The following is a 16,318-nucleotide window of genomic DNA, read 5'->3' on the forward strand; positions in this document are numbered from 1 at the left end:
CTATTCTTCTATTCTTATTAACATGTAATGTCTTGTTTGTTAAATTGCGCGTGTGGAGACGACTCTCCGGTGTTTTATCGTCATTGTGGGGAAAAAAAAGCTTGAGGCTTGATCACAGAGCAGTGAGGTGTGAGGAGTTATTGCAGACGCCCATTGTCGCCATTCATTTCACCCATTGACCATGCTGGTGACTCACAGTGTGGGTCGATATGAAACGCTCTTGCTTCAATCATTAGAACAAATGATCTGCAAATACAACACAACATACACTGCTCTGTGCATAGAAAGCCAAAGCTCAGGGGTTTTTTAGGACTCACAGATGAGATTGTTTTTGTCTGCATGTTTAAAATAACATGCATGAAATAAAGTAGTGATTCATTAATTATATCATATATAACCTCTGAAATAATATTAAGTGTTCCCTTTTTGGGAATGTACTATGCACCCATTTATACTGTGAATTAGAGCTGCAACTAACGATTATTTTCATAATCGATTAATCTGTCGATTATTTTCTCGATTAATCAAGTCATTTTTTGGTCCGTAAAATATGTATAATATTAGAGTGGAAACAATTAATCGATGAATCGATTACTAAATGCTATTTTGATAATTGATAATCGATAATCGGTTTGAAGCTTCTTTTCCTTATTAAAACAATATTTCCGATGGTTTAAGCTTCTTAAATGTGAGTATTTTCTTCATTTCTTTATTAAATAAAAGTTAATCACATTTAAGAAGCTAAAGCAATCAGAAATCATGAAAAAATCTTCAAACCAATGAATTGAGCAATCGATAATTATTGATTAATCAAGTAATTGTTTCAGCTCTACTGTGAATTGTATTATAGTAGCTTGTTTGCTTTAAAAAGTGATTGAGAGCATGATCTCTCTGACACAAATTAGAAAAAAATAGGTGAAGGTTTACATTCCACTGGGCTCCATCCTGTTTCGTCTTCACTCTAAAGACATATTCCTTTAACGTGTCCTATCACTCACCTATTCCTGTTCTTGTTGTTTGTCTTCTCGCAGGCATGGCTCCAGAGGTATGGCTACCTCCCCACCGCCGACCCCAGAATGTCAGTGCTGCGTTCTTCCCGAGTCATGCAGTCCGCTATCGCTGCCATGCAGCGCCGCTATGGCCTCAATGTCACAGGAAGCATGGACATCAGCACTATAGAGTGAGTCACGCCGCTTTAAAAATACCCGCAAAACATGTCACGGTATGAATTGTGTGTGTGACGGTAATGGATTTCTACAAAAAACACACAACAGATGTCAGGGGGTTACATTTCAAATGACCGCGCGGTGTGGATGCTCCGAAACATCAGTGCATTAGCGGAAAAGAGGCCGAGTGTGGCTCCGCAGTTATGATGGTGTCGCTATTTATACCTAATTCTCTGCAAGATGAGATTTGAATTCACTCGGGCACAGACGGCTTCTTCACAAGAGGAGCTAAACGTGCAGTGAACTGAGAAGCTGTGGTTAAAAAAAAGCTGTGGTTCACATTTATTAGTTTTTGTTATTGAGATTCAAAAAGTGGTCTTGACTGTTAAAATGAAGGCCCAGCTCCATCACTAAAGAGGACACAGTGGAGGGTTAAACCACTAGAACTGCCACTTGTGTGTTGAAGAAACAATAACTTGTGCTTTCAGCTTGACTCCTTGGTCGTGGCAGCACAGAAAAGAAAAGCATGGAGCACACGCTTAGTGTAGTTTTTACTCCCGGTAGCTCACCCATATATCTTGTTTCCTGTTCAGTGACATTTTGTCCCCAGCAACACTGAAATACCAACAGTGCTAAAAGTGCCACAGAGTTCAAATCGGCCAGTGGACTGTGACACGGCGGCGTGGTGTGAACGCACACTAACATCTGTTCAACCACCGAGCTGAAACTGAGTGAATGTGATGATAACTGTACACCTGTTTGTTTTTGTCTCTATTCCCCCCTCTGCTGCTCTTTGTTGACGTAGTGATAACACAATAAGGTGAGGTGGCTTTTCCATATACTGTATGAATGAATCTGTCGCTGTGTTTACATGTGCAAAAATACATTCTGAATTCCGATGACAGCGTTGCATGTGTCTGCTCGTCCCATCGTTTTCTTCCTCTTCCGCGTCTGTTTACTTAATTGTCTGTTCATTATTCTTATTTGGAATGGAAATAGTAACAAAAGTGGAAATTATATTATATATATATGATATTGCTTTGATTTTTTTGGGGAAAAAAATGACATCCCTGAATGTAACTGGATTGGGACTGTTCATCGAATCATTCGCGTTATAAGCCTGTATGATGAAAAACGTGCTGCTTGTTGACCCTCCATCACCGCTCTCCTGTAGGTGGATGAAGAAGCCCAGATGTGGCGTTCCTGACCAGGTAGGGGGTGCGTCCAGATTCAGCGTCAGGAAACGGCGGTACGCGCTCACAGGACAGAGGTGGCAGCACAAACATATCACGTACAGGTAGGTGGACTACATCAAGCTTTTTAATGGTCAATAATCCAGCTTTCTTCCAATCCCTGCTACAAAAACTGACCCATACTCAGGAAGATCTATTAGTATGTGTGGATCAGAAAACAGCTGCTGAACATAGTCAACAAAGTTTTCTGTCATAGAGGCGACATAAAGCTAGATAACCAAAGAATCAACCCAGGTTTGAACTTGACTTTACACACACACACACACAGTACAAACCAGGTTCTGTAAACCTCACGACTGCAGAGGAACCAGCTTTGTCGCCAGTTTCATGATTTACACGCACATTTCCTGATATGAATGTCCATGAGTGGTAACGTAGCATCAGACGACAACATGCTGTGGTTATGTAACATTGAGTGAGGCCAGTAGCCCAGTGCCTGTAATATTTTATACCCACCATGCTGTCGCCTGCTGCCAACTTTATGTTTCATGGGATAATCCTTAAGTGGTGGGCCTGGTTTTATTTATTCCTGCTCTGCCTTGAGGATAAATGAATAAGCAGCATTGCATACTAAATATATCAAATGGATCAGTGACCTATAGCTAAAGTAGGACTGTATACGGCTGCATTTTTTTCCTCTTTAGAATATTACACCGGGATTGGTGTTTGAAATGGTTTCATGAGCACTCGGTTCATCTGTGAGGCTGCAGGTCTGAAGACATGAGGGGAAAAAAAAAACGAGCAGACCTGATGAAAAGTGGAGGAGGAGGAGGAGGAGGAGAAGAGTGTAAATGAGGAGCTGTGGAGGAGAAGCAGCTGCAGTAAAAAAAAGAGATGAGCTGAGAGGAGGAAACCCCAGTGGAGGGCAGAGGGTGCTCTCTGACAGATTAGGGTTATGTAATGGGATATGTGTGTATGTGAGTGAGTGTGCTGGACATGGACGTGTGCCAGGCCTCCACTCAGCAGTCAGATGTGCCTGCAGCTGCTCCTTTTGTAGTGGAGGCAGTTAGACAATATAGCACATTTGTGTTTAGAGATCCTGTGACTTTCAGCTCATTCTCTGCAAACGCTCCCGATTGTTTGCTCACAACTGCGTCAAACTGTGTTCATCCTTGAACTACTGAGACGTTTCCCAGAAAGGCTCCGCACAGTTGGGTACAAAGGAATATAAATGAGGTGATAGCTGTTACAGTTCCCATCTGTCACATATTTATGTTCGCTCGTTAATTGTACAGAGAAATGCTTTAATAATAGAAAATAAAAAAAAAATGCGACGTTTCGTTTCATAACCTTAGTCTATAAGTGGGAGACAAATACAAGCTCTGGTCAACCGTGGGAATTAGACTAAAGTCTTTAAACATTCCTCTCTTTCTGTGTCTGTGGGGGCTTTTCATTATATTTGAAAACAGACTCAGTAGCATCTTAACAATGTAACTGAATTCTGTTTCAGCTGTGAATGGCTCCTTTATGTTGACTCTGATGTTTTGTGTAATGTAAAAGGTCAGAGCATTTGCCCTCATCTCCTCACAATCACCTCAGAAAAGCAATGCAAATCCACAGTCTCCCAGGCGGGGGCTACTTTCTGTGTAGCCGCATACAGCACTTGCTGCAGGGAGGTAATAATTAGTTTTGGCATGCCGGCTGTTCTCCCTGCATGCTGGTACGATTAGCTGCATCTGAAATCACTGTCCCCTCACAACATGGAGTTGATTGTTAGATATGGCCCGAGAGCAGGGAGGATTCTTCCATTCGTCACAAAGCACCTTCTCCAGTTGGGTGATAACACTTGCCGGACATGGGCTCCTGGAGACTCTTCGCCATTTAAGTCTCATTCATTTCAAACTTTAGGACTCTCCCGGGATCGGCTGATGTTCATTTGAAGCCGGATTGCACTTCTTTGGTCGCCTCCGTCGGCGCCGTGTGAGCACTTCACATCACAGGAGGACCATTTAGCACAGCTTCAATCAGGCAGAGCCGGTTTACTCAACAGCCAACCATCACATTCACACACCACTCCAGCTGTTCAGGATTCCCTTTGTAATTCAAGGGTTTTCTATTGTCCAGTTAGATGAATTGTTGTTGTTACTTGTTGTGGAAATGAAAAGTGTTCCTCGTAAGTGAACTCACTCAGAACTAACATTCAATAACAAACTGTCAAAACCTGGAGGTCGGAACCTTTTTGGTTGATAAGTGCTAGAATTATTATTATTATTTTAACTATAAAAGGCCTGTAACTAAGTGCTTTTGCCCATTTTTCCCTGAATAACTTTCAATATCTGGTGGTTATTTACAATTTAAATAAGGTTTTATTCACCAGATTGTGTGTTAAATTTTAAATTTCAACAGTGTAAAACATATTTAAAACAACTCTTGTTAAAGTTTTTGTCTCTGTGTCCAAAAACAGGCCAAAAAATGGAAACTATGTCGTTTTTCCAACTCTTTCCTGACTTCCTGAAACAGCACGAGTGAAATAACTTCTCAGCTTTCAGAAGCCGTTTGGAATTTTTCCAATAGCACAAACCGATGTGTAATTACAGAAATGCATAGTTCACTCTTGCAAACATGTCATCTGGGATACACTCGGCGTTAAAGGGTCAAATAAATATATATTTGGTTTCATTTATACTGAATATTATCAAATTATTTATTAATTTATTTGCTTGTAATTTTGGCAGTTCCAGCTCTCCATCCTCACGTTGAACCCGTGCCTCTTTATTTAACCAGTATTAAAAACACATTTGTGGATAGAGGATACAAAGGTTAAAAACAAATCAAAAGATCTTGAATAAACACAGCAGCTCAAGTCAGTAGTACTTCACTTTTTTCCCGTTAAAACCTCTGAGAAAATAAAAAAGTTAATAGGAGAAATCAGAATTGGCACATGCATCAAAGCAACTTTAGTCCCAGGTGAGACTCTGAGCCACCAACACACAGCATATCGTGAGTTTACTAGTGCCTGAGCTGCAGAATGTAAACTACACTTCTCCATTTATCCCAGAGAGAATGTGCGAGCGTGACACTGAGATATTTCCACAGTGAATAAAGTGGAGACAGGCTTTCCTGATTGCCCAAACCAGTCTGGGGCACTCAGCAGGCGCTGGGCTGTTGATAATCCTTAATTAGAAAATAAATTCCAGAGGCTAATTCCTCTCCACACCTGCAGCAAGTCGGCCGACAGGAAGGACTCTGCTGTGTTCGCTCAGCAAATCGCTCCATTTAGCTCTGTGTTGGCGAACAGGCTGAGCGTGAAATGACAGCACGGTGGAGAAACTAAGGATAGCGGCAAACTTATTTTTGTTCTTTTGGCGTAGTGTGACTCCGTAGGTTGACATTAGGGCTGCAACTCGAGCCTATTTTGGCAGCAAAAGAGCTGATTCTTTTTTTTTTTTTCAATTAGTGGATAAGTCACTGTTATTTACTGTTTATTCAGAATGAACACTAGTAGCAAACTAAATAAAGGGGAGATAGTTACTCCTGTAATTCAGAAACACGACTTATTACATGGCTCGGTTGAATACGTGATTGTAATTGGTCAATAGTGACATTCAGCAGTCTGTTATTTCTGTATAATGAAGTGTAAACCTGTTTAAACCCAGGATTATTTGAGTATTGGAGAATGCAAGAGTTACCAAACTGATTTACCGTTATATCATCCTCGTGGTTGAAGGAGAAATCCCAGTTTGAAGCTCACTTCATCTGGCCGTGTTTGTCCATAGTCTTAATATCTCTGTCCTCATGTGTCCCCGCAGCATAAAGAACGTGACGCCAAAGGTGGGTGCGGAGGAGACCCACGACGCCATTCGGCGAGCCTTCGATGTGTGGCAAAATGTGACGCCGCTGCGGTTTGAGGCCGTGCCCTACAGCGAGCTGGAGAGGACCAAGAAAGACGTGGACATCACCATCATCTTTGCTTCAGGTTTTCATGGCGACAGCTCACCCTTTGACGGCGAGGGTGGCTTCCTGGCTCACGCCTACTTCCCAGGGCCGGGAATAGGAGGCGACACACACTTTGACTCAGATGAGCCATGGACGCTGGGAAACCCCAACCATGATGGTAAGCAGTGACTAGTTTGTTATCACTTGTGTTGTTACTGGCGAGTTGGATGATAAAGAACCGGACTTATTTCCGATTTAAAACAAACACAAACTCAACCTGAACCCTGCTCGAACCCAACCTGAAAATGACCTGACCCAAATCCACCCAGGAACCATAGCAAGTTTGCATCAATTCATTAAAAAAAAAAGACAAAAAAACCCCATCACAAATCATGTAGATAACTGTGTTTCCTAAAATAAACCCTGCTTCACTTCCCCCGTCTGCTGAGTGAACCCATCTCTGTCGTGGCTTATTTCCATTTCAAATGAAAACAACATTTGAATAAAATGGGACACGGGTTCAGTGTGATCATAACAGTTTGTTCTAATGGGATCTGACAGAGGAGTTCAAACCTCACAGATGACCAGTCACTGAGGGAGCTGGCTGCTATAACGCGATGATGTCATTATTTGGATTGGATCGGATTGGTTTCGAAATGGGTTTTCGAAACAAACTGCATATGAAATTGTGTAGGATGTCTGTAGACCATGCGTCTCATGTCGTCTCCGGTCTGTTTGTCATTCTCACCGTCTCAAATCTGTGGTAAATATGTGAGAAGAAGTTTGTGTTATGATGCATAATACTCTCACTGAAGCACATGCTGTCATGCTCTGCGGTCACGGTGATGCACTGTCGTGTATCGCTGGAAATGCAGCGTGGGCAGCAACAGCAGCTTCACCTCCCTGGCTCTGGCGGCGTCACTCGGATACAGCTGTGAGTTGTTGGTCACCTTTGTTTTGTTGCTGCCCCAGTGAGTCTGTGTGTTTGTGTGTAAACGTTGAGATAAAACCTCGGGCGCTCAGACGCCGTCGATCTCCCGCTCGATCCCGGCGTGATTCCAGTGTGATCCGTTGACGCTCGCTCAGGCTTTTCTCTTTTTGTTGTTGTTTAACGAGTCACATCAGTGGTGCCAGAGCTGAGTGATTACCCCCCTGAGCTATGCAGCTTGTCAGCCTTCAGCCGCCTCGGTGTGTCACTCTGTTGTGTGTGGCTTGCGTGTCGAACAGCTGTGATGCTGTTTATTGTTTTCGAGGAGTTGCAGCAGATCTTTGCTTGTGTGTGTGTGTGTGTGCTTGTATTTGTTTCCCCTGCGGTACCTTTTCTGGCATAAACACTGATCTTGTCAGGACCGGTAGTCCTCATGGGGACCAAAATCTGGTACTGATAAGGCAGAACCTCATTTGAAAGGAACTGGTTAAGTTTAAGGCTAAGATTTGAATTAGGATAAGTCTGTTCGTCCATCCATCCATCCATCCATCCATCCATCCATGCAAACTCGCCCTTGTTCCGACTGGGTCACAAACCTTCTTGCTGCAAAGGCGAGTATAAGTATAAGACGCTCCCAATTAATGGAATTCAATGTGGATAGCTGCACAAACGTGTCTGTGTGTGTGTGAGAGTGGAAGCCAGCTGTTACAGTAGTTGACTAAGCTCCCAGGTTGACCTCTGAACCGTGTGCGGCTTTCACTGTTGTGATGGTAGAGTTTTCCTCGAAGATTAGACGAGTAGAGAGACAATGGGAGAGGACGAACAGAGGTATCGTACAGTCGGAGAGGCGGCGAACGACTTCCACGTTTACTAGCACAGACCCTGTTTGGTCACTGTCATGAAGAAACAAAGCAGCAGGTAACAAAATGCTGGTGCCAGTGTTGTGTTGTGTCATAATAGGCTGTGAAAAACATGGCAGATACCAAGTGAATGACATTGTCTTCATTGTTTTTGGACACAATCCCTTTGTACCGTAAATCAAGTTGCCATTTTTCCCACAAAATCCCCCTTTTTTATTATAGTTAAAGCACAGCTTATAAATGTTCTAAAGGAATGCTGATTACATTATTAATATTAGTATGTCTATTGTTTTAAATGGTATTCAACAGTGGACGTGCCTGTTTAAAGTCGTCATGAACGCCTGTAACTGAAGTCATGAGTCAGAGCAGCGATGGCGATGAATAAACACATTAAACACTTTAAAGACGGAGAGAATGAAAAGAGGAGGAAGCACATAACACCGAGGAGAAGAAGAGGAGAGGGAGAGAGTGGCAGAGAGTCTCTTTTGACAAATATTGAAGGTTGAGGATCTCGCAAGACAAACGAGAGAGTGAGCGAGCGTGGAAGAGTGAATTTTAAAGCAGAGGGACGCGTGAAGGCTCCGTTCACATGTTGTGATTAACTTGTGAGAACACGTTTGATCCAACTCAGCAGAATCTCTCCTGCAGCCTCAATAACACACTAATTAAAGTAAACTAATGATGTTTCATTCACATACACGCACACACACACACACTCACACTGCTGTGCTTCACCCTGTACAACACACACATCCAGATACACACTCTCTTTCCCCCGTCAGTGCAGTTTGAACACTGTACTGCTGCGGCCCACGCTGCTGTGAAAACATCCCATCATGCACTTCTATTACACAGTCTCCAGCTGACGTTTTGGCCAAATATGAACATGTACTGGCTGAACGCTGCCTGCTCTCTGCTTCCACTCCGGCGTGATGCATTTTTGAAGGCAGATGCAGATTTCTGCCACCTGATGTTGAATATCTTGACTTACAACTCCCTACTCTGATAACTAAAACAGTGATATAGTCACATTTCTTGTTAGAGAAAAGAGTCTGGCTATTAACGCAATATTGAATTCATCCTGTCAAATAACGGAGCGAGCGAGGCGGTAAAATCTTCTCCATTTTGACACAAAACACAAATGTGAATGTGTGCGAGATGCCAGAAGACGCTGCCCAGCTTTATTTCCATCCGTGCAGCAGTCGCTACAAGACTAAAATAAGACAAAATCTATGAAAATCTAATAATGCGAACCTGGAAATAGAACTGGAATGGTGCTTTTATTGTATTACAGTCTTAGCGGTGGAGACCTCCAGTGGGTTTGGGGTGTGTGAGTGGACTGCTCTGTTCCTTCCTTCCTTCCTTCCTTCTTCCTTCATTTATTCATTCATTCATTCTGTCAGAACATAGACGAGTCTGGGCAGGGTGTGTGCAGGATTAGCTCAGTTTAATCATTTTAATTTGTCCAGATTAGGTCTCTGTGTCCTAATCAGTCTGCAGCCTTCTCATGTTCACTCATGTTCTTGAAGTTTACAAGGAGCCGCTGAGGTTTTAATCTTCAGACCCGGAACTATTTTTGTGCTTTTCTCACCAGGTATGAGATGCTAAGAGTTCTGGTGAGATATTGTGAGAATCTCTCCACAAAGCACAGACTTCCTTTTTCCTCCTTGTAATCCACAATCATCTCTTTTAATCTTGTGGTGTTCATGCAGATATATTATTTGTGGTATGAGTTTAATGATTCATTTCATGGGCTGGTGGAGGCAGGAGGCATGTGTGACATCGGGGACTCAGGATGAGGTGTTGATGTCACTGCTGGAGATGTGATAGCGGCAGGACTCGTGTCACCGCGGTGTCACCCAACATGGCCATCAAAGGCTTGTCTTCCCAGGTCAGGACATACTGCACATCCTATATTACGATGGCAGCATCTTTTCATCTCATGTGTACGGAGCTGGCGGAGGCTTATTTACCTGAAGGTTCTCGGCAAAGTTCCGTAGTGCCAATGCAGGCGATGTGGATCCACTCAGGCTTTGACGGGGACGGCCATTCAACCGTGTTGTAAGTCGATGTGTTGACAAAATAAATTGGAGACATTAGGAAATTCGACACTGTGTTGCTTTGAGCAGAGCGACGTAACGCTGTGTCTCTGCGTGTTGATATTGGGGCCAGGCCGACAGTTGCATTTGAGTAACTCGGGAAATTCTGGGCCTTCTACTGTACATAAAGATAACAAGACGAGCACCTTTGAACCTTTCACCACCTGAAAACTATCTTTTCCTTTTTTAAAGGTGGACGTATTGATCGAAAGTCAGTACTCGCAGTGAGACAAGCTTCTCTGTAGTGGCAGGAAGTAAATCAAGGTGTCCAAATTAAGGTGACTCTGGATTTACTTCTAAAGAAAGCTTGTTTTTTTGGCAAAAGGACATGGAGAGAGATCAGGTCAGGGTTAATATTCATCTGCTCTGTGAGCCATGGAAGCGTTCTTGCCCTTCTCCTCTGTACTCAAATGTCATGTTACATTGCTGACCAGCCAGAATACGCAGAATAGTTTATATTGAGATGACTGGTGATGAAAAATATGAATAAAATGTATGTCACATTTCCCAAATCCAATATTATAAATAAAAAGATGTAAATCATTGCAATCACAAATCTATCTATCCATCACTCGCCCCATCTCTCTCCATGAATCTCATCCCTCTCTCTTTAGTCACTTCCATTTATTTATTTTCATTTTTCCATTTCAAAGTCACACACGCACACCAGAGATGAGCTCCTGTCCAGTAAGCCGCCCGTGCCTGTCATATCTAATCCCCCTTCGCTGTTGTCGAGAAGGATCAGTTGTCACGGCGACCATTGCCAGCATTGCACCTTACATGCTGTTTTTGTTTTGAATGGTGACATCACAGATGCTCATTGGAGGATTAATCCCCGCTGACGATGGAGATAAACATTTAAACGTGCTAGAGTGCTCACACATCAACTCTCTCGCTGACACACACACACACACACACACACACACAATCTGAGACATTTGAGGACACAGGATTACTCCACACTTATTTTAGCCCACACAGCAGAGTGAGGTTCTTATTAGGATTAACTAATGGCATTTTAAGAGAGTTGGATATATGATACAGGCAGCGGCTGCGTGTGTGTGTGTGTGTGTGTGTGTGCGCTGATGTTTTCATGGTGTGATGTCTGCTGCATCAGACACTTGACACCTGAGTGCTCTAACATCAGAGGACGCTGTTGCAAAAATGTTGATGTAAACACGTCGCATCTTCAAGCTTCTATTGTTCCCCTGTTGGCTGATTTAAAATAAAGTCTCATCAACCGTAGACCATCATGGCCAAATGATTATAATCAGAGTCAGCAGCAGAGCGCCTCCATCCTCCTCAGCTGACCTCTTCACTTGAGTCCTTCAAACCGAAGTAGACAACATTTAGGCTTTAACTATAAGTTGCTTTTTGTTTCATGGAAAATGACGACTTGATTTAAGGCACAAAGGAACGAGAACGTGTTATTCCGTGACCAAAACAATGAAGATAAGCGCTCACTCAGTGTCCTTGCATTTGCAGATGATGACAGAGTTGTAAATTTACTGTTACGTCCTTTCTGGCGTCTTCACTTTGCTGCACGTGATTCTTTCTGTTCTTTCTGGGCTTTTTATGGCCTTTAGGAAGTTTTTACAAAAATGGAACTCCATGAATTAAAAAATATATAGAACATAAAGATCTATAAACGCTGAACAGCTTTACAGGCGTCTCTTTTACTATTGTGGTCTATGGGAAAATTGCTTTTTGGGCCACATGACTTGTTTGTTGTGTTTTTTTGTTGCAGTTCCACAAGTGGCCACTGAGCCAGAGGGGGATGTGCTCTCTCCAGTTCTTGTAATACTATATCCATGACGTGATGTGATGGAGGGATGAACTTGTATTCATTTTATTTGTACCAAGGGCTGTGATACCCCTGAGGAAGGTACCCAATCCCTGTTGCTCATTGTTAATTGCAAAAGAATTTGATGTTATATTACTTTTTTTCATCATAATTGAAACAGTGTATTTGACATACACACACATTGCTATATATATATATATATATATATATATATATATATATATATATATATATATATATATATATATATATATATATATCCAATAGTTAATACCAGAGGTGCTGACCTCTCTCGCTGATCAGATCCCTTTTCTCTCACTGCCTGTGGGCTGCAATAATACATGAAAAAAACAGCCACTCTGTGACCTTCTCTTCCCTCTGATCTTGTAGCGTTAGTGCATCTCACTTTATCTCACCTCAAGCTGGGGATTCACGCGACATTGTTAAGGACAGCACAGCGACAGCGTGACGTTAGTCGGGGTGACACGCAGTGAGAGAGACCAGGAATAGAGTGGGTGAGCGATCGGCAAATACTCTGTAGGATGGATGGGCGGATAGATTGGGGGTACAGAGACAAGAGTGTCGGAGGACAGAGGGGAGCACTGTGGAGGTTTTTCGCGGCGGTAGAGACGATTTGACTCCTTTCATCAGATCTCAATGTGCTGCGGCCACTCATGAAAGGGAGCACATTAGCGGAAGGTGCTTGCTTTCTTTTTTTTTCCCTGACAGTTTTTCAATTCTGCACAACAAAAGAGGTGAACACGCAGACACACACACACACACACACACATGCGGTGCGCTTTATCACAAGGTCATCTTTGTGGGCTGACGCCGCTGTGTTTTTCTTTGTGAAAAATCAAAGCCATGCCCACAGGAATAGATAACATGGGTTCCATTTCTGACTTTCACTCACACATACGCACACACACACACGCACACACACGCACACATGCACAGGCAGGCTGGCTGGATTTTTTTCACCAAACCTCATCACCGCTGCATACCGTGACTGTACACAAACACCCAGTCTCGCCTGAGGGTGACTTATAAGGCCTGGTATGCCTTCAAGGTCCCGTAGCCTCCAGTAGTATCAGGAAAACTGTAACATAACACAGTATCCAGGCCAGACCTACACACAGGAAATGAAAGATTCCATGGTTTTATTACTTCCCTCGCTCTTTCTCCGAGAACGAACCAAATAGATTAGAAAAACACACCATTACCAGGAGGAAAAAATACACTATGAATTTGGATTGTGTAGATAACGGCAGCACACAGTGGCAGACGGGGCAGTCAATAACACAGTGATGATTGGCTGTGGGAGGGGATGTCAGGACAGGCGTGACACTGATCAGCTGATTGATGGTCGTGAGAGAAGCCTCCGCTCCCTGACATCGATCAGCAGAGTGATTTATCACTGACACGCAATCCTTTAACGTAACTGTACATTTACAGCTGCGGACGATGACCGGAGATCAATCTTCAGCGGTGGACGGTGACTGTGGCGAGAGAAGAGTTTGCAACAAAAGAGAAAACAGAGGAATTGGAGTAAAAGAGAGGAGAAATTCTGTGATACGGCTTAGGAGTAGAACATATGGTGTCCTTGCGGGTTTATTTTTAGGATATTACTCCTACTGGGTGATGAGGAGGAAACAGTCACTCTTCCTCCCTCACTCACTCTGCGTTACGTTCATTAGGTTTAGGGTGGCATGAAGCTGTGTGTGTTTCCAAGCACCGGGAAATAAAGTAGAAGAAAAGGACAAAAACAATGTTGAAATGTGGCTGCGTCTTATCTAACGACCGGCACCAGCCCAGATGAGAAGAGCGGTTTTCTCTATGTTGACCTTGTATGAAGTTTTAGAAGTTGAGTTTATACAGAGAGTTTGGGCCGTCTGTCAGATTATGGTTGCACAAAGTCACACTCTTTTTTTTAGTCAGCCAGTTCTGCCATCGTATGTTATTCCAGTCATTATACCAATGAAGCGACACATTTTATTTCACTGATGTCATAGAAAGAATCACAAAGTGTGGCCCTCAATATAAATATTAGGGAAAAGGCTTTTTCAAAGAGCTCATCTGTTGTCATGGTGAAGTGTGCCGTACTTTAGAACATTAAGACTGGGTCGATTCGCAAGATTTCACGCTAATCTGGGTCTGTCATCCTCCTTGTGTCGTCACAAAATCCTGAGGAACTGTATGAACAGAAGTGATGATTGAGTTACTGTGAGTAGAATCATTTGTGGGAGGAAATGGGCAGTCAAACAAAAACAAAAAAGACACAGGCACATGTACACACGTATACACACCTTCTTGTACAGTATTCTAAACCTAATTCTAACCCCTAACCCTAAAACCTAACTGTACTCTTACAAAATGTCTTATGGTTCATAAGTTTTTTGGTCCTCATGAAATGTACACACACACACAGTCTGGTTTCTCTGTCTTTAGAGGACATTACTTTGATTATTGTCCCTATAAGGAAGACAAGTCCCCACAACGTGGGTAATACCTGGAACACAAACACACTCGTTCTCCACCTTGTAGGCTGCTTATCTCAGGGATGCAGGATGACAGTTGGCAGCGCTTGATGTAATGCCGTTCAACATAACCGTTCAGAATGAGGTACATGATCCAGTGTAAGCACATTGAGAACACAACTGATGCCATATGTGATGAAATGTATACATGTACACAGTATAACTCATGTTTGAGGAGCGATCAGTAACATATTATGGGCTGTCATCAGCAAAAGGATTTACAAATTTAGCATTAAATCTGTGTTGGACGAATTCGAGCACGTTACGCAATACGGATCGTAAACATCTTTTGTTGTTTGCACGTGAAAACGTGACATGCATGTGAGCTCTGTGTGCAAAGGCGAGGCATTTGAAATCACTGCCTCCACTCTTTCACAACAGGAATGAAATGAAGAGAAAGAAAGCAGAGAAATCATAGTGTTTCGCTGCCAAGCAGGCAGACACTAGAAATAGACGGCTGCCTACTGACAGTGGCAACAACCTCCTTGTGGGCGGCAGTGCTCTCTTCCGCCCCCACACACACACACACACACACACACACACACATGCATGCGCACACAAATCACGCACCTGGGGAGCCTTGCCCTCCCACCGGTCAGTCAGATGCTCTCATAACCCTGTACCCATAATCCTCAGCAAACAAAAAACTGCACTCTGCAGAGCATACACCTCACACATTTTAACACCACTCAAGCAATTTTGCCTCTGACCTTAAAGGGGAGCTGAAGTGTAACATTAGTCTCCTTTGTATTTTTAAAGGTGGAAGCAGTTTGGATATTTACCATACAGGGGAACCACATATTAGGGATGCACATATTGTTGTTATTATCCGATATGCCGATATATCTGGAGTGCTTGGGACGATAATTGGTGGCAATATATACGTCATCTGCAGAGGTTTTTAGTCTCTTTTGTTGTGAGTCCAACACAATATTTTTCATACTCATTTCGCAGCAGATGTGTATTTAAAATGTCTTAAGTTTGCAAAAATAAAAAGACATTAAAAAAAAGAGGGCGCCAGCGTAGACGTCAAGGACGTAGCCACTTATTCAGCCACTGTTTTAGTCATTAGCCGTATTTGCTGATATCCTATAATACACTGTAAGGGCAATATCTGTCGATACCAATATCGTGCCGATAATATTGTGCGTCCTTAGTAGCCGTTTGGAAACTATGTTGTCTTCAAACTTATATACTCTTATAACCCTTATATACTGTATGGAGTTAGATTTGTGTCAATATCATCAAACATTGTTCACAAAGCAAGCAACACTTTTTAAGAAGCAAGCAACACTTTATGAATTGAGCAAACAAAAATTGACCACAAAATCAAAAAAACACAAGTTGCAAATAAAATATTGATTTAATCATTTCCAATGATTATGTTTTATTTGTTTGAAATACACTTTTGTTGGCTATGTTTGGAATCTTGCTAGCTCCCTGCATTTGTGTTTGTTATTCTGAAGATGGGCAGGTCTTAGAAAGCTGACTGCTGATTGGCTGCAAGCAACTGCTGGGCTAACGTGTCGGAGCAAGCAAAACTTGATAATAGTGACACAAATCTAATTCCATACTTCTAAACCTGTTCAAGTGCAAACTAACAGCCTAGAAGCCCATCACACTGTCTGAAGTAATAAACCTGTGGACCAGCAGAGGGCGCGGTGCAGTTACAAGTGATCACCTTGCATAAATTGTGGTTCAGTTAAGTTAATAATTAGGTGTTAAAGGGAGGTTACTATGTTAGCTTAGGGATAATACATTTGTTTAGGCTGTGTCCTAAGAAGAAAAGCTGCGT

At 42.7% G+C, this 16,318-nt stretch overlaps 1 protein-coding gene across 2 annotated transcripts in view; it reads left to right on the forward strand.

The window, feature by feature from the left end:
- LOC131463816 (matrix metalloproteinase-16-like) overlaps positions 1–16,318 on the forward strand; it is a 61,463-nt gene that overhangs the window by 20,325 nt on the left and 24,820 nt on the right. The window contains exons 2-5 of one of the 2 annotated variants that reach the window (XM_058635870.1): positions 1,032–1,180; positions 1,972–1,986; positions 2,341–2,463; positions 6,169–6,473. In XM_058635870.1, the coding sequence (XP_058491853.1) occupies positions 1,032–1,180; positions 1,972–1,986; positions 2,341–2,463; positions 6,169–6,473 (592 nt within the window). The remainder of the gene's footprint in view (positions 1–1,031; positions 1,181–1,971; positions 1,987–2,340; positions 2,464–6,168; positions 6,474–16,318) is intronic. The other variant, XM_058635876.1, reaches the window with a different exon arrangement.

This window comes from Solea solea, chromosome 1 (genome assembly GCF_958295425.1).
Source record: "Solea solea chromosome 1, fSolSol10.1, whole genome shotgun sequence".
Lineage (NCBI taxonomy): Eukaryota > Metazoa > Chordata > Actinopteri > Pleuronectiformes > Soleidae > Solea > Solea solea.